Here is a 27,517-nt window from a genome sequence, read left to right as displayed (position 1 = left end):
GCGGGCTCCATCCCCAGTGGGGAGCATGTAGGAGGCAGCCGATCAATGATTCTCTCTCATCATTGATGTTTCTATCTCTCCCTCTTCCTTCCTCTCTGAAATCAATAAAGAAATATATTAAAAAATAATATGTATTTTAAAAAATAACATGTATTTTAAAAAAAGAATACTTAGAACATGATAGTGTTTGCAGCATTATTTGAAATAGCCTACACCTGAGACAATCTCACTGTTAAATTCTGGCACATTAACTTCATGTAAAACTACTCAGATATTAAAATAATAAAGGTCGCTAAATCTACTGATATGAAAGGCTATCATGAAATATGGGTGAGTAAAATATATATATGGTATCCCAAAATAATAATGCAACATACTTTGAATAATTATAAAGACAGTGCTTATTAAAATACATTTCATTTTCAAAATTGAGCTCTCAGCTGTTATAAAGTGTGTATACATTTTTTTGGGACCCTCTGTAGTTGCCTTATAAGACAGTTCTGTATAATGGCAGGAAGTGGTGGGTTACCCACACATCATAAAACCATATCTGCATGAGTTTGAATATTGAAGTTAAAAGTTCAGGATAGAACTATTTATAGAAGCCATTCCTGGAAGAGAATAGTGGATGCATTTTATGTGTTGTTCTTGTTTTCCCTATGTTAATGTCTATATTGCTTTACTTGGTCCCTTGAGAAATCTAGACTATTATTCTTTGAAAAGTCTGTATTATTCTTTTTTTCAAACATTTTAAAGAAATTACAATATTTCAAGAATGAACTAAGAAAATCACAAACTATGTCAAAATGAAGTAACTTCATAAAACATCTTTAAAATGTGAAGATAAGCTAGTAGCATTATTAATGTATCCACCTACCTCCTCTCCCTCTCCTGACATTGGATTATCAAATAATTTCTTACCTCCTCATTGAAATAAAACTTCACTTAAAACTACCCTACAGAGAAATGACATCAGCAAAAAAGGCAGAATAAGGTATACCAAAAATCTGTCCCCTCCATAAAAGCAACAAAAAATATGTCAAAAGATGTTAAGAATTAACATTTTTAAAAATTCTGAAAACTAACCATAAGCCTGCAGCAAAAAAGGGGAACACTTAAACATAAAAAATTATTTAAAAAATTAAAAAGCCCAGCTAATCTCAGTAACCGTGAGCTGTGTAGTATTTTTACTTTCCCATGTTGCGTCCCCTGCCCAGAAGCTCAGCAGTGGAACTGAACAGCCCATGTTCCCAGCACAGGTAGCAGGTAGCCAAGAAAGCAAAGCAGACCTTTTCCACAACAAATTGTAGTTGTTTGTTTTGACTTGTCTGGTGGTACCAAGATAACCAACTCTAAGAGCTTGCTTTCTCTCTCTTAATTCAGAACTCTCCCAAACAACTATGCAGGGGTATTGATAGAAAACATTTAGAGGAGTAATCACATTAGTCCATGCTGCCTGGGACAATGTGTAAGAGAAATGACAACCAAAATGAAGTAACCAAAATCTTGGGAGGAAGGTAATTAAAAAAATAGGGTAATAAAAACATTGGGCAATAAGAAAATTGAAAAGCTCCAACATCTTCCGAGGAATACAGAAGGCCATACACATGCTCAGGACTGTGCAGTTGCAGAGGGAGAACTATAGAAAGGTTTTAAGCTCCCAACCCTGGCTGACTTCCAGGGTCTACCCAACAAGAAAAGAAGGCAGAGTTGTAAAATGCCTGGTTGACTTTTGAAGGCATTCCCCATCAGAAATGATGGAGGCCACACAGCAATAGGATGAAACAGTAAAAGTGCTGAAATAAAAAACTATTGTAATAAAAACAATTCTGGCAAATCTATCTTTCAAAAATAAAGTGGAAATCTCCCAAGAAAGAAAAGTCCAGGGCCAGAAGCCTTCACTGGTAAATTCTAACAAACATTTAAAGAAGAATAAATACCAATCCTTTTTAAACTTGTGCAAGAAGTAGAATACCCCTACCTAATTATTTTCATAAAGCCAGTATTATCCTGATACCAAAGGCAGACAAGGACAACATAAGAATTCTTTCCACAACCCAATTTAAAAAATGGGCATGGACCTAAATTGACACTTCTCCAAAGAGGACCTACAGATGGCCAAGAGACCTATGAAAAAAGGCTCAATGCCACTAACCCTCAGAGAGATGCAAAGTAGAATGACAATGAGGTACCACCTCACACCTAACAGAATGGCTGCCATCAACAAATCAACAAATGACAAGTGCTTGTGAAGTGGAGAAAAGGGAACCCTAGTACACTGCTGGTGGGAATGCAGACTGGTGCAGCCATTATGGAGAACAGTATGAGGTTTCCTCAAAAAATAAAAAATGGAACTGCCACTTGACCCAGTGATCCCATTGCTAGGAATATATCCTAAGAATCCAGAAGTAACAGTCAGAAAGAATATATGCAACCCCATGTTCATATCAGCGCTATTTACAATGGCTAAGACTTGAAAACAGCCCAAGTAGATGAGTAGATAAAGAAAGAGGTGGTGTATTTATTTACACAATGGAAAACTACAGCAGTAAAAAAGATCTCTTACCATTTGAGACAGCATGGAGGGACTTGAAGAGTATCATACTAAGCAAAATAAGCCAGTCTGAGAAAGACAAGTATTACATGATCTCACTTATATGTGGAATCTAATGAACAAAATAACGAACAAAATAGATCCAGAGACATAGAAGCATGCAACAGACTGATGAATCTCAGGAGGGGAGAGGAGGGGAGGGGAGAGGAGGGGAGGGGAGGGAAGGGGAGAGGGGGAGAGGGGGAGGGGAGAGGGGGAGGGGAGAGGGGGAGGGGAAGGGAGGGGAGGGGAAGGTATTAACCAAAGAACTTATATGTGTATATCCATAACCCATGGACACAGGCAATAGTGTAGTGAAGGCCTGGGGAATAGAAAGGTGTGGGGTAGAGGAGGTCTATGGGCGGGGGGGGGGGGGGGGGGGGGGAGGGGAGGGGATATCTGTAATACTTTCAACAAGAAAGATAAATTTAAAAATAAAAGGCACCATAAGAAACCTACAGACCAATATCCTTTGGAAACATAAAAAATACTATTTGATACTAACAAATCAAATTCAGAAAAGAATATTAAAAGCATTATACACCATAACAGCTAGAATTTGTCCTGGAAATAAAAGAGTAGTTCAACTTTTAAAAATCAATGCAATAAACCGTATTTATAAAATAAAGGGGGAAGAAAAGCATGTTCATCTTAATCGACAGAGAAAAAGCATTTGACAGAATCCAATACACTTTCATGATAAAAACACTCAACACACTACACATTAAGGAAACTTCTTCAACATGACATAGAACATGTACAAAAAACACACAACTAACATATTTAGTGGTTATAAACTGAAAGCTTTCTCTCCAAGATCAGGAGGAAGACAAAGATGTCTGCTCTTCCCATTCTATTCAACATTATAGTAGAGTTTCTACTTAGGAAATGAGGCAAAAAAATAAGTAAAAGACCTTCAAACTAGAAAGGAAAAAATAAAACTATCATTACTCACAGATGACATAATCTTATACAATGGAACCCTAAAGGAAACACACACCATTGGAGCTAATAAACAAGTCCAACCAAATTGCAAGGTGCAAGGTAATTATACAAAAATAAGTTTTCTATCTATATACATTCACAAATAATCTGAAAGGAAAATTAAGAAAATTATATTTATAACAGCAACAAAATGGAATAAAATACTTAGGGATAATTTAACAAAGAAGTGCAAGATTTTTATTTTTTTTATTTTTTTTTAAATATATTTTATTGATTTTTTACAGAGAGGAAGGGAGAGGGATAGAGAGTCAGAAACATCGATGAGAGAGAAACATCGATCAGCTGCCTCTTGCACACCTCCTACTGGGGATGTGCCCGCAACCAAGTCACATGCCCTTGACCGGAATCGAACCCGGGACCTTTCAGTCCGCAGGCCGACGCTCTATCCACTGAGCCAAACCGGTTTTGGCAGAAGTGCAAGATTTTTAGATTGAAAACTACAAAGTATTGTTGAAATACATTAAAGAAAGAATCTAAATAATGGTAAGACAGACCATGTTTATGGATTAGAAATTTTAATATTAAGGTGGCAATACTTGCCAAATCAATATATAGATCCAATATAATCCCTATCAAAATCCCAGCTATTTTGAATAAATGAATAAACTAATCCTAAAATTCATATGGACTTGTGAGGGACCCTAATAGCCAAAACAATCTTGGGGGAAAAAAAAGTTGTAAGACTTATATTTTCTAATTTCAAAACTTACTACATAGGTACAGTAATCAAAGAGTGTCACACGAGCATAAGGACAAACTTAAAAAAAATCAGTGCACTAGAACTGAGAGTCTAGAAATAAACCTTTATGTCTATGGCCACTGGATTTATGATAACAATGTCGAGATCAAGTGATGGAAAATGAATAGTCTTAAAGAAATGGTTTTGCAACAATTGGATATCCAAATACAAAAGAACAATGTTAGACCACTACCTCACACCATACCAAAATTAAAGCAAAACTGATCAAAAGGTAAAACTCTTAGAAGAAAACACAGGTGTAAATCTTCATGATCTTGGATTAAGGAATAGTTTATTAAATATAATTTCAAAAGCAAAACAAAGAAACAAACATAAACAAATAAACTGAACTACTTCAAAATTTTAAAATTTTGTATTCAAAGGATATTATTCAGAAAGTGAAAAGACAACATAGAGCATGGGAGGAAATATTTGCAAATCATATATCTAATTAGGGGTCTAATGTTCAGAATATACAAAAAACTCCCACAACTCAAAGGCACAAAGACATACAACCTAATGAAAAATGGAGCAGGACATGAATAGACATTTGTCCAAAGAAGATACAGAAATAGCCAATAAGCACATGAAAAGATAGTCAACATCATTAGTGAAATAAAAATCAAAACCATAATGAGATGCCATTTTACACCAAACAGGACAGATATAAAAAAAGAAAATAGCCCTAGCTGGTTTGGCTCAGTGGATAGAACATCGGCCTGCGGACTAAAGGGTCCCGGGTTCAATTCTGGTCAAGGGCACATGCCCAGGTTGCAAGCTCAATCCCCAGGGTGGGGTGTGCAGGAGGCAGCCGATCAATGATTCTCTCTCATTGATGTTTCTATCTCTCTCCTCTCCCTTCCTCTCTGAAATCAATGAAAAAATAATTTTTTTAAAGAAAATAACAAATGTTGGCAAAGATGAGGAGGAACTAGAACCCTCACACACTCAAAGTAGAAACTATATAAAGGTACAGCCACAATGTAAAACAACTTGGCAGTTCATCAGAAAGGTAAATACAGATTTACTGTATGACCGAGCAATTGTATGAACTAAAGTGTTCATATAAAAACTCATACATACAAGTTCATAGCAACATTATTCTTAACCAAAATATGGAAACAACCAAAATGTTAAGATAACTAATGAATGGATAAACAAAATGTGAAATATTTTTCAGTCATTAAAAAAATAAAGTAGTGATACATGCTACAACATGGATAAACCTTGAAAACATACTAAATGTAAGAGGGCAGATAGAAAATGCCACATATTTTAAGGTTCTGATTATATAAAATGTCCAGAATCCTAGAGAGAGAGGGGGTTTGTTTGTTTATCCTCACCTGAGGAAATTTTTTCCATTGATTTCTAGGGAGACTGGAAGAGAGAGGGAAAGACAGACTGAAACACTGATGTGAAAGAAACACATCGATTGGTTGCTTCCTGCACGAGCCCTGACCAGGACCCAGGCTGGGGAGGAGCCTGCAACAGAGATACGTGCCCTTGACCAGAATCAAACCTGAGACCCTTTGGTCTGCAGGCTGATGCTCTATCCACTGAGCCAAAATGACTAGCGGGAGACCGGGTTTCTTTTTTCGAGTTTTAAAATTGTTCTGGAATTAGGAAATGATGATAATGATGATGAATGCAAAACAATGTGAATATACCAATAATCAATGAACTGTAGTTTAAACACTTAATAAGTTGACTTTCATGTTATTTGTATTTATCTCAATAAAAATAAATAAATCCCCCTAAAGCAGTGGTCGGCAAACTCATTAGACAACGGAGCCAAATATCAACAGTACAACAATTGAAATTTCTTTTGAGAGCCAAATTTTTTTAACTTAAACTTCTTCTAACGCCACTTCTTCAAAATAGACTCGCCCAGGCCGTGGTATTTTGTGGAAGAGCCACACTCAAGGGGCCAAAGAGCCGCATGTGGCTCGCGAGCCACAGTTTGCCGACCACGGCCCTAAAGTATTCAGAACTCTGTTCCTAGGAACACCTATCCAAGCAACTAACAATTGCCTTCTCTCTCTCATAACAACAAAAACAAACCTTGGGATCAGACATCTCTCTTCATTAGCATGTTATAAGTTAAGTATATAGTTTCACATTAAGATTTCTATGGCGTTGTCCATACAACTTCCAAATATTTAATAGAAATATGTGGCTGTACCTAAATTTACCTTTCAATCCATAATCCTGATCACAGTTTACCATAAAACCAATAGGAATGAATAGACCAGGAAATAAATATGCACTGAATAAAATATTCTTTAAACCAAACAGCTAAAATAATAGAGATCAAGAGACAGTAAAAGGGACAGTAGGAAAAACAAACAGGACCCAATTCACACATTTATATTTCATTGTCATCACTGGTTTCTTTTGCTTTTCCAACATTGCAGCCATTTTTTAAATCATTTTCTTTTCTTTAATTAAGGGTTTAATATTGAGAGGTGGTTCTCTACTATGCTCTCAAATTTCTGTTTATTAGTAGTAATACTAAGTAAAGAAAACAGATATTTGTAACATGTACATATAAAAATGTACAATTAATCTAGCTATCTATCTTCAGCCAGATACGCTGTGATATTTGAGAAGTCCTATGGTGCAGCAAGAGTTATGTTCTTATAACTACAGCAATATTTACTTATAAGGCAAAATTATACTTGGGATTCTTTTTATAAGTGGGTCTTTACTATTTCATAACAAATACAGCTACTGTGCATGGTACTTTAACTTTAAAGTCATCATACGTCACATAAAATAGTTCCCAAATGGATAGCATAGACTTAAATAAAAACTTAAACATATGCAAATTTTAAAAGATTCATTTATTCTACCTTTTAATAATGCCCAAGGGTAGAGGGCCATTCCCTCCTTCAGATTCAATTTAATTCAACATCAAAGGAAATAATTCACTTTGTACAAAAGCCAGAATTCAATAATAAACAAGTAAGTTATATCATACACACAGGACATGTTTTTGTGGTTTGTTTTACTTTCCAGCTGTAACGAACTACAAATAAAAGTACATTTTATTATACGTCTGTTAAGTACTCCAGTAGCATTTGAACTAAAATAAACTATTTTAAAATTATTTGGCAATAGATTGTAACTTACACAATGTACCTGCTGTTTGTATAATATCAATGAAGAGGGTTTTTTTTTTTCTTTTGTTTTTGTCAACTCTGAAATATTGCTAACAGGCTAACAAGTATAGGAAATGAACACCCATGTATCCACTTCATAAACCCAATTGATTAACCCATAACATTATGCCATATTTACTTCAGAGGTTTTAAACAAATCAATAGCTTTTACAACTTTTTTAAAGCTATTTGGGGTGGGGGCGCTCATTAAAATGTCAATGAAAATGCACAATAAAAGTATAATTTTCCTTGTGATTTATGTCACTACAAATTTATTTAAACTTTGTTTAAAATAAAACAGCTCAATAAAATTCATACAAAAGGTATCTAACAACTTCTGAGTTTATCTAATTTTTTTGAAATATCACTAAACTTATATTTTAACAGTTAAGTTGGTGAAAATAATTTATTTAACAAATGGCTATTTCACATATCCCTAAATCCTAGTCTGAACATATGTTCATTTTACAGAATAGGTTTAAAAACTATCAGTGTAAACATTACTCTCTAGGGGAAAATAAATCCTAATGTAACTAGTGGGATAAACAACTCATTAAAACTAAACTTGGAAAAACTCCAGGATAAATTTAAGGAAATAGAAACACACCGGTCTTGATCATGTAGTAGCAAAGACTGAAAATGAATATGCCCTAATTAACAAATACTTTAAAGACTCTACTTGTACCATCTGCTGACATTATAATACAGAGCTGGTGAAAGTTCTGGACCAATATAGCATCTCTATAAAGAAAATTATTCCTCCAAATTTTTCAATAAAAATGTGGAAGTAGTTCTTATTACTCAATGCAAAGGAATTAACTTATACAATCCATTCATGTTCATAGGAATACCATAAAATTTTTGCCCTACATAAACTTGAAGAACAGCCATCCATTCTTTTAAAATCAACATACCTCACAGCAGTTGAAAGAATAGCCTCAGAAACAGCTGGATCTAAAGATTTATATAGAATCCCCAAATGCAAAGTTTAAACCTACAAATTGGTTCCAAAAATGTATTTTTGTTATTACTCATATCCTGTACAGTAAAATAAGATTAGATCACTTTTTCCAAAATAAAATGAGTACAAAACTTCACTAACTCAACTTAGAAATGAAAGCAGTTTTAAAAGCTAAGAAATTTATATTTAGTTCTGTATACAATGACCCTTTAACTTACACATCAATACTTAAAAGAAAGAAGTTTTTAATTAAATGTTAAGTAAAATAATTGGTTAAATTAGCTCTTCTTTTCTCTTTCTGATCCCACCCCAATCCCCAGAGACAACCACTTTTTATGAGTTTAGCATACATACCCACAGACCTCTGCCTACTTGATTTTATGCATTCATAGATAAACATATAATTTTAATGGATATATATGTGTATATGACTACAGCCTCCATTTAGTGACTAAACAGCATATCTTACAGATCATCAAGATCTTTCAACATTAGTACATATACTCTTACAATGGTCTTTTTAATGTCTGCTTGGTATTTTACTGTTTGAATCAAGTTTCACACTCATCAGCATTTCTCAACATCCCCACTAGTATTAACTATTATATTTTTTAATTATAATGATGTTTAGCATTTGCAAATGGCTGTAAAATATAAATTATATCCTGTTTAATTACAAATATATTTTGTCATTTTTCAAATTTTCTGAAATAAAAATATCATTATTTGAATTTAAATGTTAGATAACAGATGAACAAATAAAATGGGAAGTAAACCTTGTCTATCTTTAAAGCAAAAATACAATAACTGCTTGATTATTATAACATAGAAAGTCCAAAATCTTATAATGAAGTATTGGTGGTGGCAAACAAATAAAAAACCAAAGAAGCAAATGCTCTCCTTCATTAATCTCATCATTTCCTAAAAAGTTGTTCAATTCCTCTACTGAAGTAAAAGTGTTTTAACTATTCAGAAAAAAAGAGAGAAATAAAGTATATTTATGCAATATATCTATATCATAAAAGGCCTATGGTCATCACACCGTAACGGCAGAACGACCAAACAAATGGTCACCAGGAGGTGCAAGGAGCACCTCTCCCGGGCCGGGATTCATGGCTTGCGAGGCGGGGCCCGAGCGGGGATGGTGGGGCTCGCGCAGGGCGGGTCTGGGGTCCTGCCGGTGCTGCGGGCTAGGTCTCGAGGGCTGGTCCTCTAGTGTATATATATAAAATCAGTAACATTCAAATAGAACCTTGAAAATTCTGATTAGGAAAACCACTAGAACTTTAGTTCAACTTCAGTCATTCATTAAAGTCATTGGTTTTTGATTTGGCCAAGAGCACATTTTACATGTATTACTTAAATGAAAAGGAAATAGACTAGGTTGCCAAAAAAGATTATAATCTGAATCAATCAGACAGCAAAAGAACACTGAAATCACTGAAAAAATTACCAGCTGTATGTCAATAAATATTCACTTGTGCCTACCATAGATTCAAGGTTTTGACATGTCCTCCATAGAAAAAAGGGATGGTCATTATGGAACTTAAATTTTTTAAAACAATTTAGAAAGTTATTAAATAATCACACCAACTAGATCAAAATCACTTCTATGAAAAGAACAGTGAAAAACAGGAACAATATCCCACCCTTAGAAGAATGTGACCTAACCAGAGAAAATGTCAATTGGACCAATATCTGAGGGGTGAATAAAGATTATTTAGGCTAAGACTAGTGAAACAATATGGTGAAAGACTAGATTGAAAGAAGACAAACTGAAAAAGGTCCAAAAGGTTGGAGAAACCCTGGCCGGGTGACTCAGTGGGATGGAGCGCCTTCCCATACACCAAAAAGTTGGAAGTTCGAGCCCCCGGTGGGGGCACATAGAGGTATGAGAGACAACCAATCAATCAATGTTTCTAACATAGATGGCTCTCTCTCTCTCTCTGTCTCTCTGTCTCTCTCTCTCTCACACACACACACACAACACACACACACACACACACACACACACACACACACACACTTTCTCTCTCTAGAATCAGTAAAAAGACATATCTCCGGGTAAGGACTGTGAGTGTCCCCCCCCCCCCAACGTCCCGCGTGGTTCAGGGCTCAGGTTCAGGGTTCGGGTTCTAGAGGAGGCCACACACAAATAAAAGGGACTAGACATGAAAATACAAATTTGGGAATTGGGGGGGGCCAAGCGGGAGCCCAGCTCAAGAGGAAGGACTCTGCTTTGCTCTGGCCTTACTATCCCTTTTATTCAGGTTTTGGGGTACATCCATAGCCCTTAGGCAGGCAATTCCAATAATAGCCAATCAGCAAAAATTTACATAAAACTGAAAGGTGGAAGTTGCTTCAGCTACCATTGTCTCAACTAAACATTGGGTGCAGAGCTCTGACCTTTCAGAGCTCAAGGTCTCCAGCCTTCCGGGTTCCTTGTCAACACCTCTTTGCTAGTGAGGACAATGGGCGGCTTCCAACAAAGGATAAAACAAAATTTTTAAAGGTGGGAGAGGACTGGGAGGAAGATAATCAGATGAATCTAGACAGCCAAGAAGGGCCCAGATCTGGAGGTTATCAGAATGTTTTAAGAATTTTTGAGAGAAACCAAGATGGTGGCATAGGTAAGCACCTAAACTACTGCCTTGCAAAACAATTTCAAAACTACAACTAAAAGACAGAACGGACACCATCCAGAACCACAGGAAAGCTGGCTGAGTGAAAATTCTACAACTAGAAGGAAAGAGAAAAGCTCACAGAGAATTGGAGGTACGGCAAAGGGGCTTTGTGCGCACAGAGAGGAAGGGTGGCTGAGAGCCTGGCTGACTTTCTCAGGCGGAAGGGGGAAGGAAGCCTCCGACCGCACTGAACCCCAGTTCTGACTGCAATGAACCCCAGTCCCGGGCGAAACCCCGTGGACCCAGGCTCATACAGGGGGAGTCTGGACTGTCAGGTAGAGAGAAAGGCACCTGGAGACTCGGAGACCCGGGGGAGACCCGATGGAGTCCCGGTGGGCAGGGGTCTAAAGGCGCGCGCGCCAGTGTGCACAAGGCTGCAGAGGTTGCCACAGGCTTTCCCTAGCAGAAGGGAGTCGGAAGCGCCTGACTGCACTGAACCCCAGTTCTGACTGCACTGAACCCCAGTTCCAGGCGAACCCCTGGGGACCCACGCTCTTACTGGGGGGAATCTGGACTCTCAGGCGGAGACTCAGGAGCCAGGGAAGGCAGAGGTCTGAAGGCGCGCGCGTGCGCGCGCAAGGGCAAGGCTGACTGGAAGCCAAGACTGTCTGCTCCGCCCAGAGACTCCACCCCATCCAAGCTGAGCACAGAGGCTATTGCAATTTAGCAAGTCTAATCCAATAAGGCTGTCTCCAGCACCGAACTTCTCCCAGCGTAGACACAGCTGATCCTTACAGCCAACTGGCCTGGAGGTCAATTCCTCCCAGTGATACAAACAACAATCAAGACTTAACTACAACAAGGCTGTACACACAGTCCACAAAGGGGTGCACCAAGAGTGTCCACCTCAGGTTAACTGTGGAGGCCGACCCACTGGGCCATATAGGAAACCTAGCACACAAATCTACCCTACCAACTCAGGGAAGCAGTGAAAATGCAGCATCAAAGAAACCGATCACAAACGAAAGAAATGGAGGAAAACAAACGACTGGATATAGAATTCAAAACCACGGTTATAAGGCTTTTCAAGAATATCCTAGAAAAGGCCGATAAATATAACGAGACCCTCAAAGATATGAAAAAGGACCAACTAGAAATTAAACATACACTGACTGAAATAAAAAATATTATACAGAGACCCAACAACAGACTAGATGAACACAAGAATCAAGTCAAAGAATTGAAATACAAAGAAGCAAAAAACACTCAACCGGAAAAGCAAAAAGAAAAAAAAAATCCAAAAAGTTGAAGATAGTGTAAGAAGCCTCTGAGATAACTTCAAGCATACCAACATCAGAATTATGGGGGTGCCAGAAGAAGAGAGAGAGCAAGATACTGAAAACCTATTTGAAGAAATAATGACCGAAAACTTCCCCCACCTGGTGAAAGAAATAGAATTACAAGTCCAGGAAGCTCACAGAACCCCAAACAAAAGGAATCCAAAGAGGACCACACCAAGACACATCATAACTAAAATGCCAAGAGCAAAAGACAAAGAGAGAATATTAAAAGCAGCAAGAGAAAAACAGTTAATTACCTACAAGGGAGCACCCATACGATTGTCAGCTGATTTCTCAACAGAAACTATGCAGGCCAGATGGGAGTGGCAAGAAATTTTCAAAGTGATGAATAGCAAGAACCTACAACCAAGATTACTCTACCCAGCAAAGCTATCATTCAGAATTGAAGGGCAGATAAAGAGCTTCACAGATAAGAAAAAGCTAAAGGAGTTCACCACCACCAAACCAGTATTATATGAAATGCTGAAAGGTATTCTTAAAGAAGAGGAAGAAGAAAAAAGTAAAGATAAAAATTATGAACAACAAATACATATCTATCAACAAGTGAACCTAAAAATCAAGTGAATTAAAAACCTGAGAACAGAATAATCTGGTGAATATAATAGAATCAGGGGCATAGAAAGGGAGTGGACTGATAACTCTCAGGGAAAAAGGGGTATGGGAAGGTTCAGGAAGAGATTGGACAAAAATCATACACCTATGGATGAGGACAGTGGGGGGGGAGGTAAGGGCAGAAGGTGGGGTGGGAACCAGGTGGAGGGGAGCTATGGGGGGGAAAAGGAGAAACAATTTTAATAATCTGAATAAAGATTTAAAAAAAAGAATTTTTATTTCTATAATAAAAATTTATGTCTTCCCTTGCCTAAAATACTTCCCCCCCTTTACCCCTCAATCACCACACCGTTGTCCATGTCCATGGAACCCAAATAGGCAGAGTTGCTAAGCCAACCCAGCTGGGAGGGGAAGGAAGGGTGCATGCAGGAGACAAACTTTAAAATGTATGGATATTGCTAAGACAGGCAGCTTGCAGATAACCAATCATAAGACAGTAAAGCGTATAAACTAATCCCAAAGATGTTGCTAAGGCAGAATTCTTTGAAAAGACCAATCAGGAGCTAGCAAGGCTGTATCTACCTTCTAGGTTAAAAAGTGTGGCTTATGGCCCTAACTGGTTTCGCTCAGTGGATGGAGTGTTGGTCTGCGGACTGAAGAGTCCCAGGTTTGATTCTCGTCAAAGGCACATGCCCAGGTTGTGGGCTCAATCCCCAGTAGGGGGCATGCAGGAGGCAGCCAATCAATGATTCTCTCTCATTATTGATGTTTCTAGCTCTCTCTCCTTCTCCCTTCCTCTCTGAAATCAGTACAAAAAAAAATTTTTAAAGTGTGGTTTATGGCCATGTGGGACTCTACACATAAACTAACAAGACTTTTAACACCCAACTATAATATGGAAAGAAAGCTTTCCTGGAACCCCAGTTGCACCTTTTCCAGGACTGGCTTCTCTCAATAAACTTTACTCCCTTTAACCGTTTTTGTCCGCGACTTCATTCTTCGGTTTCTTGGGACAACAAACTCAGACTCAAACACCCCACATTTTGGTATCACTGCTATGAAGTTAAAATTGTAAACCACTCAAAGAATTCTAACAAACTCAACTCTTTCTCCTACTCCAAAAAATAAGTACAACTATTCCTAATATGCACTTGACAAGTTTTCACTTGCTCAAGCTATACAAATTTGTAAGAAACACTGAGCCAAATCTAAAGGATAACTATTTCAAATAAAAACCAAAAAATTAAAGAGAGGTAAACTCAGTTTCTGGCTTTGGAGTTAGGTTAAGACAGACATAACACTAAAAAGGCTTGTAGCCCCAAAGAACTGGAGGAAAAACTTCCAACCCATATATATAATAAGAGGTTACTATACAGACCCATATAAGAAACACCTACAACTCAACAACAAAAACAATTTAAAAAGAACAAAGGACTTGAATATATATTTCTCAAAGGGAGATATACAAATGGCCATTAAGCAATTAAAGAGAGACTCAACATTAGTAATTGTTAGAGAAATACAAGTCAAAAACCACCATGTGACACCATTTCATATTCATTAGGATGGCTATTATCAAAAAAACTGAAAATAAAGTGCTGGTAAGGGTGTAGAGAAACTGGAACATTTGTGCTTTGCTGGTGGAAACGTAAAATTGTACAGCCTTCAAAGATGATTAACAGAACATAATGTATGTCTTTCCTCCTTCAGGTAAGAAAGGGACCAAGGACTTGGGAACCAGATAACCCTTCATGAGGATCCTTGTTCAGCTCGGCCAGCGTGGCTCAGTGGTTGAGCAATGACCTATGAACTAGCAGGTCACAGTCCGATTCCCGGTCAGGGCACATTCCCAGGTTGTGGGCTTGATTCCCAGTATGGGGCGTGCAGGAGGCAGCCGATCAATGACTCTCTCTCATCATTGATGTTTCTACCTCTCTCTCTGTCTCCCTTCCTCTCTGAAATCAATAAATATATATATTTTTTTTGTTTTTTTTAAAGAATCCTTTTCAGCCACTGTGTGATTTTGGACAAGTTACATAACCTGTCTGAGTTTTAGTTTTATAAGAGGACCTATCATCTTATCTCACAGGGTTGTCATAAAAAGTTCATTAAATTAAGAATCCAACAATGTACAAAAAAAGTAAAGAATTTTCTTTCGTATTCTTCCCAATCTTTAATAACCTGCTAAAAATTACCTTCTTTATGTTCTCCATAATGTTCTAAGCCAAAGTTAATTTTTCTCTGTACTTCCAAAGTATGTTGCATATTACCCCTGTATGAATAAAGTCACATTTCTGAACCCTCAATTATGAGAAAGTGAATTTGAGACTGTATTATGGTTGCAGTTAACAACCCTCATCAGGACGAAATGGGGCTAAGGAATACTTGAAACTGGTTTAACTATTTTTAAGTGTTCATATTTAAAAGCTTAGACATCTTTATTCATGTCTAAGTCAAGGTCCAAAATAACTTTCCAAATTCCTCCCCCACTGTATGCATTCACAGATCCAATGGACTAACCCTGACTTTGTTCAGACAGTATTATCCCCCAGAAGCCTTCACACCACACCAACCTCTCAATACATGAATATCTATGATTCAGCCATTAAAGCCCAACTTCTCTGAAGCCATTTCTGATGTCCCAGGGAAATTTTCTAATTTCTTTAAACTAACAGAACATTGTGCTTAGGTCCCAATTTTGTAATTTAAAGACCACTATTTTCAAATGTGTCTAGTCCTCTCCCTTACTAGACTGAAAGTTTTCATGGTCAGGGAAAGGAAAATCTCTTACCCACATTGCATTCTACTTTAGTCTTTCCCCAATCCCAACACAATGCCTATCAAAACAAAGAAAATCAAAACATATTTAATGAATGACATCTAATCTCTAACACAATTGAAGCTTCTTAAGGAAAACAGAAAATGGCAAAGAAGTAAAAAAGAAATCACACAAACTTCAGGTACATATTCTTAATTAAAATTGCAGACAAAGAACATATAAATTGCCAATGTTCATGTAATAGAATACTGTGTATTGACAAAAGCAAACAATCTAATGGATGACTCTCACAAACATTATTTTGAGTGACAGAAGCCAATCAAAAGAAATATGTTAAACGATTCCATTAATACCAAATGCAAGAACAGAAAAAACTAATCTATTCTATTAGAAATCAGGATAATGGTTAACCTTGGAAGAAGGTGTAAAGGAGAAGCTTTGGGAATGCTAATAATACTCTATTTCTTGGTCTTTCAACTGACTACCAAGGATCAGTTCAATTATGAAATACCATAATGTTTGTACTTTTCCAATATGATATTAATATGTCAATTAAAAAGTTTTTAAAATAGAGTTGAAATAGTTATCATTTTCAGTGTTGTGAAAAAAATGGTAAGGCTAAGAATGCATCTAAAAGCCTAAAGCGCTCTGGCCATGCGGTAAGTTGGGTGGAGCGTCAACCCGTGCACCAAAAGGTTGTAAGTTCAATTCCTGGTCAAGGCGCTTTCCTAGGTTGCAGGTTCCATCCCTGGTCAGGATGTGTATGGGAGGCAACGAGTCCATGTTTCTCTCTCACATCAGTGTTTCTCTCTCTCACCCTTCCCTCTCCTCTCTTTCTAAAAATCAACAAAAAGTACATCCTTAGGTGAGGATCTTTAAAAATAATAAAAATTAGCCGAAACCGGTTTGGCTCAGTGGATAGAGCGTCGGCCTGCGGACTGAAGGGTCCCGGGTTCGATTCCGGTCAAGGGCATGTACCCTGGTTGCGGGCACATCCCCAGTAGGGGGTGTGCAGGAGGCAGCTGATCGATGTTTCTCTCTCATTGATGTTTCTAGCTCTCTATCCCTCTCCCTTCCTCTCTGTAAAATATCAATAAAATATATAAAAAAATAATAATAATAATAAAAATTAAATAAGTAAGTAAAAATGAAAGCCTAAAGGTATTACTTACCCATTGTAGAAATTTTAAATATAACTATCTACAGGAGACCAAGGCTTAAATCTGCTAATGATAACAAATTTATGTTACTTTATTGCCCTTAAACTAACTCTTCACTGCCCTTATTAAAACATCTTCTCTTTATTTAAAGAGATAAATTAAAATTTACATTAATTGCTCAATATTGCTCTCATCAAATATTGATCACTGTGTCATTCTCACCATATCCTACATATTTCACTCCTATTCTAAGGAGCTAAATTAAAAGAACTAAATGTTAACCTGATATAAACAATGAAGAAAATTTTGTTAGTTTATTTTTATATGTTTAGAAATTATGTAATATAGAATGAAAGACAAAATATTTTGAAAAAATAAATGCTAAGAAACTGGAGTCTACTAAAAGCTTGTTCATTGAGACTAAAATAGAAACATTTAAATGAGAGACAGATAATTTATTTTCCATGTTACTTAAACCATATATTAGCAAACGTAATTAAAGTAAATGGTAATTAGTCTGAAACTTTATACACAATTAAACACTGAAATTAAAAATATTTTTAAACAAAAAGTATAGGCTATTTTGCTGATTTACAATGCTAACTCCAACACACCAACTAAAATTTTTTCGATGTGCTATAAAATGCCCTTGTTTCAAAAGCTATGGCCTGTCATAAATATACTCTTCTCTTTATTGAATTAAATATATACACAGCATCATATATGTGTTTTAAGAAACTGAAATGTGAATTTTAAAAATCCAAATGAAAGCAGCTATATTTATTTAATCTGAGGAAGGGAGAGACCATGAATGGGAACAGGGTTGACATTTAATGACATAACCAGGGAGTCTCACTAAAAAAAATCCTCACTTACTGCATCAGTTAAATAAACTCTCAGTTCTCACATGATTTTGATTTAATTCAAGCACTATTTGATGTACTTTATCTGGAATTTTATTTGCTTAATTTAACTAAGATATATCTCAATTTGTTACGATTTGTATTTATTACTTTCAATTTAGAGTTGCTAACAATAGATTACAGTTTACATCCTGTTTATTAAGGGATACAATTTAAAGAAATTATTTCAAAGCAATATATTTCTGTAAAATATAGCAAAAATATCATTGAAATAATGAGAAGTGGTCTTAACTACAAAAAAAAAAAAAAGCAAATCATACCCAAACAAATATTTGCATTCTGTGATCTTATGCTTTTAATATTAATTGGAATATTTTCTTTTAGATGTCAGCAGACATATCTTAAATCACATCTGACAATATTTATAGTAAGCCCTATACATCCTTAATATAAACCTTACCTATTTAAATATTCAATATTTTTCATATAAAGGCTATACTATAATTCATTTTGGAAATTATGGGTTTTCATTTTTAAAAGTTGTTAAGCATCTTTTATAGTAAACTGCACTGTGTTTTGATTAGCACAAAATTTAAACTATCAAGTAAAAATAAGAATAATCATTTAGTAATGTTTTCATTTAATAGAAGAACTGGTTCCAAAACTTAATTAACTGCAATTTCTGTATTTTTAAATTTCTGGATCAGTAGTAAATTTCTTTGAAAATGTGAGCATTTACTTTATAAATTTCATTCTAAAAGTTGTATGTTATTAAAGAAACATCAGCAAATGAAATACTTTAGATATAAAAAATATCAACTTTCTGAAAGTTATGTTGCTTTTCAAAATAACTAATTAAAAATCATCCTGTAAAAATAAGCTTACTAATTAGGATGAGAAAACAAAGATATATTCCAAATAACTGAAATAATCTCAATTTTAAAATGTAGAAATATTAGAATATAATTTCGTATATTTAAATCTTATCTCATATTTAAACAATTATTTCTTTAATATATTAAAAGTATCGCTTTCATCTAAAAAAAGGTTATGATTAGTAACTATTGGCTTTCTTGCTGTAAGTCTCTTTGAGTTTAGGAAAATATGACCTCCAATTAAAGTAACCCAATACTGAATGATAAATAATATTAAAATTGATTTCTTCCAAGTGCAATGATTACAGATACATATGTCAAATATTTTAAATGTATGTAATGGGTATACTTTTCTCAGTGACTATGAATACACATAAAACTGTTATTTAGTTGATAAATACTTTGGCCTTAATATTAACATGCAATGTTTTAGTTACTCTTTGTATTCTCTCAAAGAGAAAAAAAAATGTATTTGCCCTTGCAGTTCCTATTACATTATGAAACAGCAACATTTTACTACAGCTCCAACGTGGATTAACAATTATAACCCGGACAACAGTTATGACTACCACAAAAGATATTATAAGCTAATACACAAATATTAAAGAGATTTTTAGTGCCTCCTTAAAAGACAAAATAAATTCAGATATTTTCCTAAGGTTTTGTATAAAACCAACACACTGACATAAAACAGATTCAACTAGCTTTTTCCTCCTAAGATAATAAATAAAAATTACCATAAACCACATTTCAACATAATACTTACCAGCATGTGGGTAGTTTCAGAAGTTTAACATAAAGAGCAGTGCTGAAAGAGGGAATAATCGGTACAGGTAAGCAGTAAGATCCCCTATAATCCAAAGACGTCAGTCCTGCCTGGAAACCAAATACCTAAAACAAAAAGAAAAGATCCAAATGTTCACAGAGACAAAGTTTTAATAAGCACAGGATGGAATACGTCAGTTTCAATTTGCTCTACAACAGCTGCACACTAAATATGTTCCAATGTCTTTTTCCACTTCCCAAACATCAACATTTTTTATTCATTTTGACATTAAGTCAGAATTAAGAAATTTAAATATACAGTATTTCTTTCACAGCCCTGTTCTTTTTGTGACTAATTTTAAGGCTGCCATTTCTATATTTAATTCTCATTTAGTGTTTTATTATCTGCTAAAATGCACATCTTTTCTATTAATATAAACAACTGACCTCATTGCGCACATTGTAGATACTAACTTTAATAAATTACTATTCATATCATTTTGTGTCTAAAAGAACATGAACTACATCAAGAAGAATCTTAATAATGCATTTTGCCTTCAACTTACATTATGAACACAAAAAGAATATCCAAATATATCCTAAAATATTATATCTTTTGTTGGGCTGAGATTTGTAACCCAGAAAATTTGTGACAGAAATCACTCCTCTTATGTTTATATTTAAAACGAGCAGAACACACTCAAAAGTTTTATAAGCATTCCCTAAAATGTCTGAACACTATATTTGCCTTAATGGGAAAAATCAATGTAACACCATATTTTACATAAAACATTAGAGAACTAAATATGATATTTCTGCTCCAATTATTTCCAATCAGGTAAAAGATAAACATCTCAAACAGAAAATATTGACACACAGGAATGCAAAACAAAGAATTACTATTTTCCAACAATATGCAAAAGCAGCTTAATCCCAACATTTAACTTTCATTATTATTTTTTATTCCTTGGGTTTATAAAGCATGAACTCTCCTATCTCTAAGATTAACCACAAATGCTACAGGCCATAATAAAAAATGTTTAAAAATTCTCAGTAACTAATTTTCAAAATAACTTTCATATAATGAACATAAATCAATGATCAATTTCTTAGAAAGTATTAAGCTATTTCCAAATGGTTTCAAAAAGCTATTATACCCTTAATCTTTCATCAAACTTACAATGTCAAATCCTTTCCTCTAAAGTCAGTTTTCAGGGAACAAAATAATTTTATGGAAATAAGACATTAGTTAGAATTACATACTTTCAGAGAAACCTGCATTTCAAAGGTAGGTCCTATCTAATTTACTATCAAGAAAAAGGGGAGTAATACATTAATTAACATATTAATATATTAATACCTCTAAGTCCTGCTATTAAAGACAAGTGACAAAAAGAAACAGAATTGAGAAGAAAATGAAAACATGTTTCTAACACTTAAATGATCAACCTTAAAAATTAAGTTATTCCACCTTCATTCCCTATGAGGACTTATTCTAAGCAACACTAAGTATATAAAGAACTTCTGGGCACTGTGCAATTTCAGCATTTCATATTTCTTCTGAAAGACCCATTAAAAAATTCTGAAATTTATATTAATACCACTAATTACAAAACATGATTATTAAAATATGCCCAACCTCTATTTCTAGAGTATGCCTAAGGATAATGTTTTATCACAATACTAGATTATCCAGCTAACAGGTCTCTCAAGCCACTTTCTCATATTCTATAAAATGCCCCAACAGTATAATCACAGACACTATCATTAACTATACTCAGATGGAAAGTGGGTGTAGAGGAGATCCCCTGCTGGCTACTTGCAGAATTGCAACGAACTTTGGAGAAAATACATACTATTCTGTAATATTTCTGAAGTTTTTACTAAATTTACATGTTGTCCAGAGATGCTTCTAAGAGAACATTCAAACAAATATCTATAATAATAAAAGGATAATGCTAATTAGACCAGATGTCTTCCAGACGTCATTCCGGACGTCCTTCCTGACAAAGCCGGGGAGGGAGGAAGCCAGCCTGGGTCCCGGGTGCCTGTGGGTGGCCCGGGGAAGCCAGCCCAGGTCCCGGGTGCCTGCAGCCGGCCTGGGGGAAGCAAGCTCAGGTCCCGGGTGCCTGCGGGCAGCCAGAGGAGGGAAGCCCAGGTCCCGGGTGCCAGAGGGAAGCTGGTGCCAGCAGCCGGGGGAAGGAAGGCCTACGCTTGCACGAATTTTCGTGCATCGGGCCTCTAGTAAATTATAATGAAAGAGAGCCTATCTACCACATCAAAAATAATTATTTCAATATAACCAATTTTCAACTCTTTCCTTTAAATTACAGCAATAAGATACATAGATTTACAATACCTATATAACCTAATACCTTGTCAATAACCCTTGACCAAGATTACATATACTTCATCTAGAAAAAGGAAAACCAGCACAGTCTGAATTGAGGCTGCTTTCACCAAGGATAGTTCAAATATTCAAAAATGGAATAAAAGTTTTGAACACTGCAAACTAACAGTCTGAAGCAGTTAAGACTGTATGAAACAGTAAGCACTAATAGAAATTTTAGCTGAAGGAAATGTCAACTTGAATAAGATGACTTATACAATACATTAAATGAAAAGTTAAACATACAGTGCCATCTCTTTTTTAAAAAGTCCGACAATGAAAAACAATAAAAGTAAATATGATATGTACTGTAACACTTAACAAATACTCTTGAATTAGCATCTCATATTGAAAAAATGCAGAATTAGAAGCAAATAACTAGTTTATAATAATTAGTTTTTAATGAAAATTAGTTGCTAACAGGATTTGCAATGGTAAAAAGACAAAAAATGTAAAAAGCATACACTAACTGTAAGTGACAATGAAAATACATAATTATGCTGTAAAATGAGTTATTTTTTATGTGTTGTCATAATAAACTCGGTATAACAGTATAACCAGCATCCTAAAGATTTGTTCCTTTTCTTAAAGAGACATGCAAAAATATCCAGTATACCTTCATGTCAAAAGTTAATCTGTACACAGTAATATAATGGAATATATAAAAAGTGAATAAGAAATAAATCTAGACATCTACAGCATAAGAATGAGCAACTGAGGGGAGGGGAAAGGCCTTCAGGAGAAAAGAATGGAACCAGACCTCGTTGATTAAAAATTAGAACTTCAGAGCTAGAGCTGCTCAAAGATTATATAATTAAATCACCTCATTTCACATAGGGGTAAAATTATGTCTTAAAAAGAATAAAGCTCAGATGTGGGATATAAAACTGAAAATCATGAATACAATCAGGAGGGTGGTAGTTGACAGAGGGAAGGGAGTGGGGGGGGGTCCTAATATATGATGACAGTAAAAGATTTGACTTGGGGTGGTGGGCACACTGTGCAATATACAGATCTTGTAACATAGAAACCCACACCTGAAACCTATAAGATCATGTTGACCAATGTCACCCCAATAATTTAATGAATAAACAAAAAAAGAATAAAAGACTTCAAAATTACATATTGCTAGAACATCTTCATTTGATTTAGCTCATCTATGAACTTTCAATCTCACTCTGCCTTTCTCCCACCTTCCATTTCCTCCTTCCCCTCTCCAAAAAAGTATGGTTGATTTTTTACTTATTTTTAAAGAAAAAACGAACAATATTTCCACCACCATCTCTCCTCCAACCATCAGTAAAATTCTACTTCTCACCTTTAATCAGCAAATTTCTTCAAAGAGTATCCTGGAAAATGCTTTTTTTTTTTTCTTCACTGCCTACTCAATCCTTAAACCTTCTAAATCTAGTTTCTATTCATACATCCACTGAAACAAAAAGAAATTTTGGACTAAAACTGATACTTATGTTCTTTTCTTCTTGAGAGAAAGAAAGTATTTTCTCTTGGTTTTTTTGCACCAACAATATAAGAGAGAAAACAATAAACAATAGTAGCTGACTTTTCCATCACCCAGAATTGTAAAAACATGAATACTGTCATTCTGTCACCTATAATATTAAAGAAATAAAATCCTTCAAAATACAGGGTAGAGTAAAAGGTTTACAGTTGTTTGAGTGAAAAATAATACAATAATTAATAAATAATAATACAAGAATAAACTGTTTCACAACTGTAAATGTACTTTTGCCCTACCCTATACATTAGTAATTACAACTCAACAATAAAAAGACAAATAACTCAATTTTTAAATGGGCAAAAGACTTGAACAGATATTTCTCCAAAGAAGACATGCAAATGGCCAATAAGCAAATGAAAAAACTGCTGAACATCAGTCATTATGGAAACATGAATCAAAACCACAAGATACTACTTCACAACCACTAAGATAACTAAAATAAAAAAGACAAACAATAACAAGTGTTAGTGTAGATGTGGAAGAAAATAGGAACCCTCATCACTGTCGATGGGATAGTACAACAATGTGACAATCCCTTTGGCAGAAAGGTTTGGCAGTCCCTAAAAATGTTAAAAATGACCAGGGAACTTCATACCTAAGTTTACACCCAAGAGAAATTGAAAATTTGTGTTCATGGTTCCGGTACAGAGGTGGCAGCTGTGGGAGGAGTTGCATGGGAGGCCAAAAACTAATCCTGAATCCGTGGCCACAAGCCCAGATCCTCAAAACACAGGTAGTTGAGACCCCCGGATGGGCTGTAGAACCAGAATCTGGACCATGGGGAGCTCCCTCGAGCTAAAATCAGGATGTTTCGCTTCATGAGGGATGTAGAACCTGAGGATCCCATTTTCCTGATGGACCTTTTTGCTATCAGCATATGAACCGAATGTGTCAGGTATCTTTGGATATAGCCCCTTCCTCAGCATTATAGATGGCAACATGCCAGGGATCAGGCCTGCCAGCTGCAGGATGCAGGCTAGGACTACCTCCTCCTTTGGGATGCTGGAAATGTTGGGTGGCTTCACGGACATGTTTGGAATAATGAACATGATGGGGAACATGGAACACATGACTGCTGAAGGCAACTACCAGACCTTTTCATCCTCCACTGTCATCTCCTACTCTAATATGGGTGATGGTGCCCCCAAGGTCTACCAGATGTCAGGGATGCACTTGGCACCAGGGAGGACCAAGGAAACTTCGAGGACCATGTGGCACCTGGATAGTAGACTAGAGCAAATGTCTACTGGACATCACATTACAGACCCAACTCACATCCTCCAGTGCTCCCAAAGCCACTGTACAGGGGACCAGGAGCAGCAGGACCACTAAACCTGTAAGGCCGCAATATTTGATAATGAGTGGTGGAGGGAAACGTCCAAATTTCCGCCACAGCGCCCTCTGGAATTTTGAGGGCATGAGGCTTCAGGGAGTGGGGACCCAAGGGCTGAGGGGCCTCCCTGCTGGCTATACAGGGACCTGAGGACTCCCTATCCCGAAAGTCCGGCCGCTATGGCTGGTGAGGGGCCTGGGCCCTCAGTCTCTCTCCTATAGGCTGAAAGGCTGCGAAATCATTGCCTGAAATAACATTTTCCTTTCCAATTTCCATTCCCATTTTAAGATTAAATTAACAGGCAAGCTGGCCCCTACCTCTCCCTGGGGGTTCTCACAGAGAATTTTTCACTGCACTTTTACCTACTTTTTCCTTCTTTAACCTCCTTAGCGCCATGACTCAACATCTCCTTTATATACTAACTTGATTTTTTCATTTTGCTGCTCCATTTTTGAACCACCTCACCTTCCCCATTCGACCCCTGCCATACTTTGAAGGCTTTGGGGAGGAGCTCTGGGTTTAGGGGCCTCCTCCATCCATCAGCTACCTTGAATCTTTGTCAACCTCCTCCTCAGATCCCCTACTACAGGTCTATAGCCTGCATCCAGGGCTGTGTGTGGAGACAGGGGACTAGTTCCTGACCCTTCCTCCCTTCCCATCCCCTACACATCACAAAAATCTCCCCTATGTCCTTCTCTACCTTTATTTGATTTGTGCAACTTATAACTAGGTGTTTATGGAAGAAAGGAGAATGGAAGGGAAAAAAAGGAAACTTGTGTTCACACAAAAACCTATACACAAATGTTCATAGCTATATTAGCCAGAAAGTGGAAACACAAATGTACATCAACAGATAAACAAAATATAGTATACCCATACATACAATGTAATATCAGTATTCACCCATAAAAAAGAAATAATGTATGGATACATAGTACAATATAATGAACTTTGAAAACATTATGCTAAGTGAAAAAGTCACAAAAGACCTTACATTGTATGATTCCATTTATAAGAAATGTCCCATATAGGCCAATACATAGAGACAAAAAGTAGATTAATGGTTACAAGGGGGCAAGAAGGCAAGAGCAAATGGAGAATGAATACTAATCAATAGAGAGGTTTCTTTTCTCAGGTAAAGTTCTGGAATCAGTAGATAGTGGTGGTGGTTATATTAACTCTGTGAAAATTCTAACTTATTTTAACACTATAATAGTGAAAATTAAACTTTGAAAATTTCCTCAAAGGTTATATATAGTAACCATCCCAAATAGCATGAATTGCTAATAAACTTTATAATAAATCATTTCTTTGAGTCAGTTCCAACTGGTCATATAATGCTACCAAATCCTGAAATTTATAAAATGTACCAGACTACTGAAGAAGCATCAAAAATGCAATGAAATATTCAAGGCTCAAGGTTTCTTTGAAGTATTCAATATTCATACTACTAATGAAAAGTTATTCTACATGTACTAATTCCCACTCTGCCCACACCTAACTTCCTGGCACATTTAACTTATCCATCATAATAATAGTCAAACTAACCAAATGTAAAAGACAACTAGACCGCATGTATAGCAAAAGACCTTTTCCCAAAACATAACTTTACCTATACTACATTATAACTAACTTTTACATTATCTGGAAATTTAATTGAGGTTTTAATATATTAACAATAGTGGTAGTAAAGAACTATTCCAATAACTTTCATGTCAGTGTGGATGATAACCATATTAGTGACCAATGGCTTTGATAACTATTTTCTTTGAGGACAAGGCATGCCTTATCCATTTTTATTGCTGAATGTCTGCAATAAAGAAAGAACTTAATATTTACCAAGGTAATGAGTAAGTAGAATATCTTGAAAAGATTAGTGAACTACCTAAAATTAGACCTGTTTCAACAAAACAAAGCAAATATTCTTAATATTATAATCTGATACTCAAGTTGCACCAATACTTTCTAAAACGATACACCCCAGTGTAATTGTGATAATTAATTTAAAAGCACAAATGTAAAATTATATATATACTAGAGGCCCGGTGCACAAAATTCATACACTCGGGGGGAGGGGGTCGTTCAGCTCGGCCTGCACCTTCTTGCAGTCCAGGAGTTCGACCAGGAGACCGGAAGTTTGATCGCTCACTATGATGTGGGCTGACCACCAGGGGGAGGCATGGAACAAAGGAAGGCCCCAGCCAGTAGCCAGAAGGCCCCAATCGGCCCTGATCACAGGCCAAGCCTAGGGACGCTACCTGTGCACAAATTTCATGCACCGGGCCTCTAGTTGATCAATATTTGAGTTTATCTTTTTGTATACTTATACTGGTATTACTTATTTACAAAAAAAAAAAAAAATGTAGGAGTTGAGCAAAGCCTCCAATAATTAACTTTACATAACTTGATTTAAAGTAATCAAAAGTTTTCCTTTTGTGTCAAGAAATTAACATGAATTCAATAAGAGGAAAGTGACTAAAAAAACATGTTAAAACACTCCTTATAAAACATTGTCTCATATAAATGTTCCCCCCTCAAAGAAATCATGAGTCTTTTAGAACACTATTATAAACTAAATGCTCTTTCACACTGCTTATTAATATCATCAATGATACATAAAATCTTCAAAAATTATAATTATTATTCTTACAAACATTAATTTCCTCAAATAATTGAAGAGATATCTTTGAATCAGGTACACTTTATTTCTTATGCATTTTAATTATATTGAATAATGAATATATCTGTCATATCTTATTTAAGTTCATTTTATGAGATATTAATTCTGTGAAATTACAACTTAAGCAAAACAGATATTTATTTAATTCTCCCCATGCC

General features: G+C 35.8%; 1 protein-coding gene and 1 pseudogene across 5 annotated transcripts in view; one reads left to right on the top strand and one right to left on the bottom strand.

The window, feature by feature from the left end:
• The window catches only part of VPS13B (vacuolar protein sorting 13 homolog B), a 635,560-nt gene that overhangs the window by 544,913 nt on the left and 63,130 nt on the right, over positions 1 to 27,517 (bottom strand). For all 4 annotated transcript variants that reach the window (XR_013959339.1, XM_080646974.1, XM_080646975.1 and 1 more), the window contains exon 16: positions 19,440 to 19,564. Coding sequence is in view for 3 of the 4 variants with exons in the window: in XM_080646974.1 (XP_080503100.1) it covers positions 19,440 to 19,564 (125 nt within the window). In the remaining variant the exon portion in view is untranslated. The remainder of the gene's footprint in view (positions 1 to 19,439; positions 19,565 to 27,517) is intronic.
• Positions 24,153 to 24,869, top strand: LOC308236730 (myeloid leukemia factor 2-like; annotated as a pseudogene). Its single transcript has one exon. The product of its transcript is annotated as a myeloid leukemia factor 2-like (transcript).

This window comes from Plecotus auritus (assembly GCF_963455305.1).
Source record: "Plecotus auritus genome assembly, chromosome: 11".
In the NCBI taxonomy this organism is placed as follows: Eukaryota; Metazoa; Chordata; class Mammalia; order Chiroptera; family Vespertilionidae; genus Plecotus; species Plecotus auritus.
Note: the sequence above shows the minus strand (reverse complement) of the source record. Positions and strands in the feature narration are given on the sequence as shown.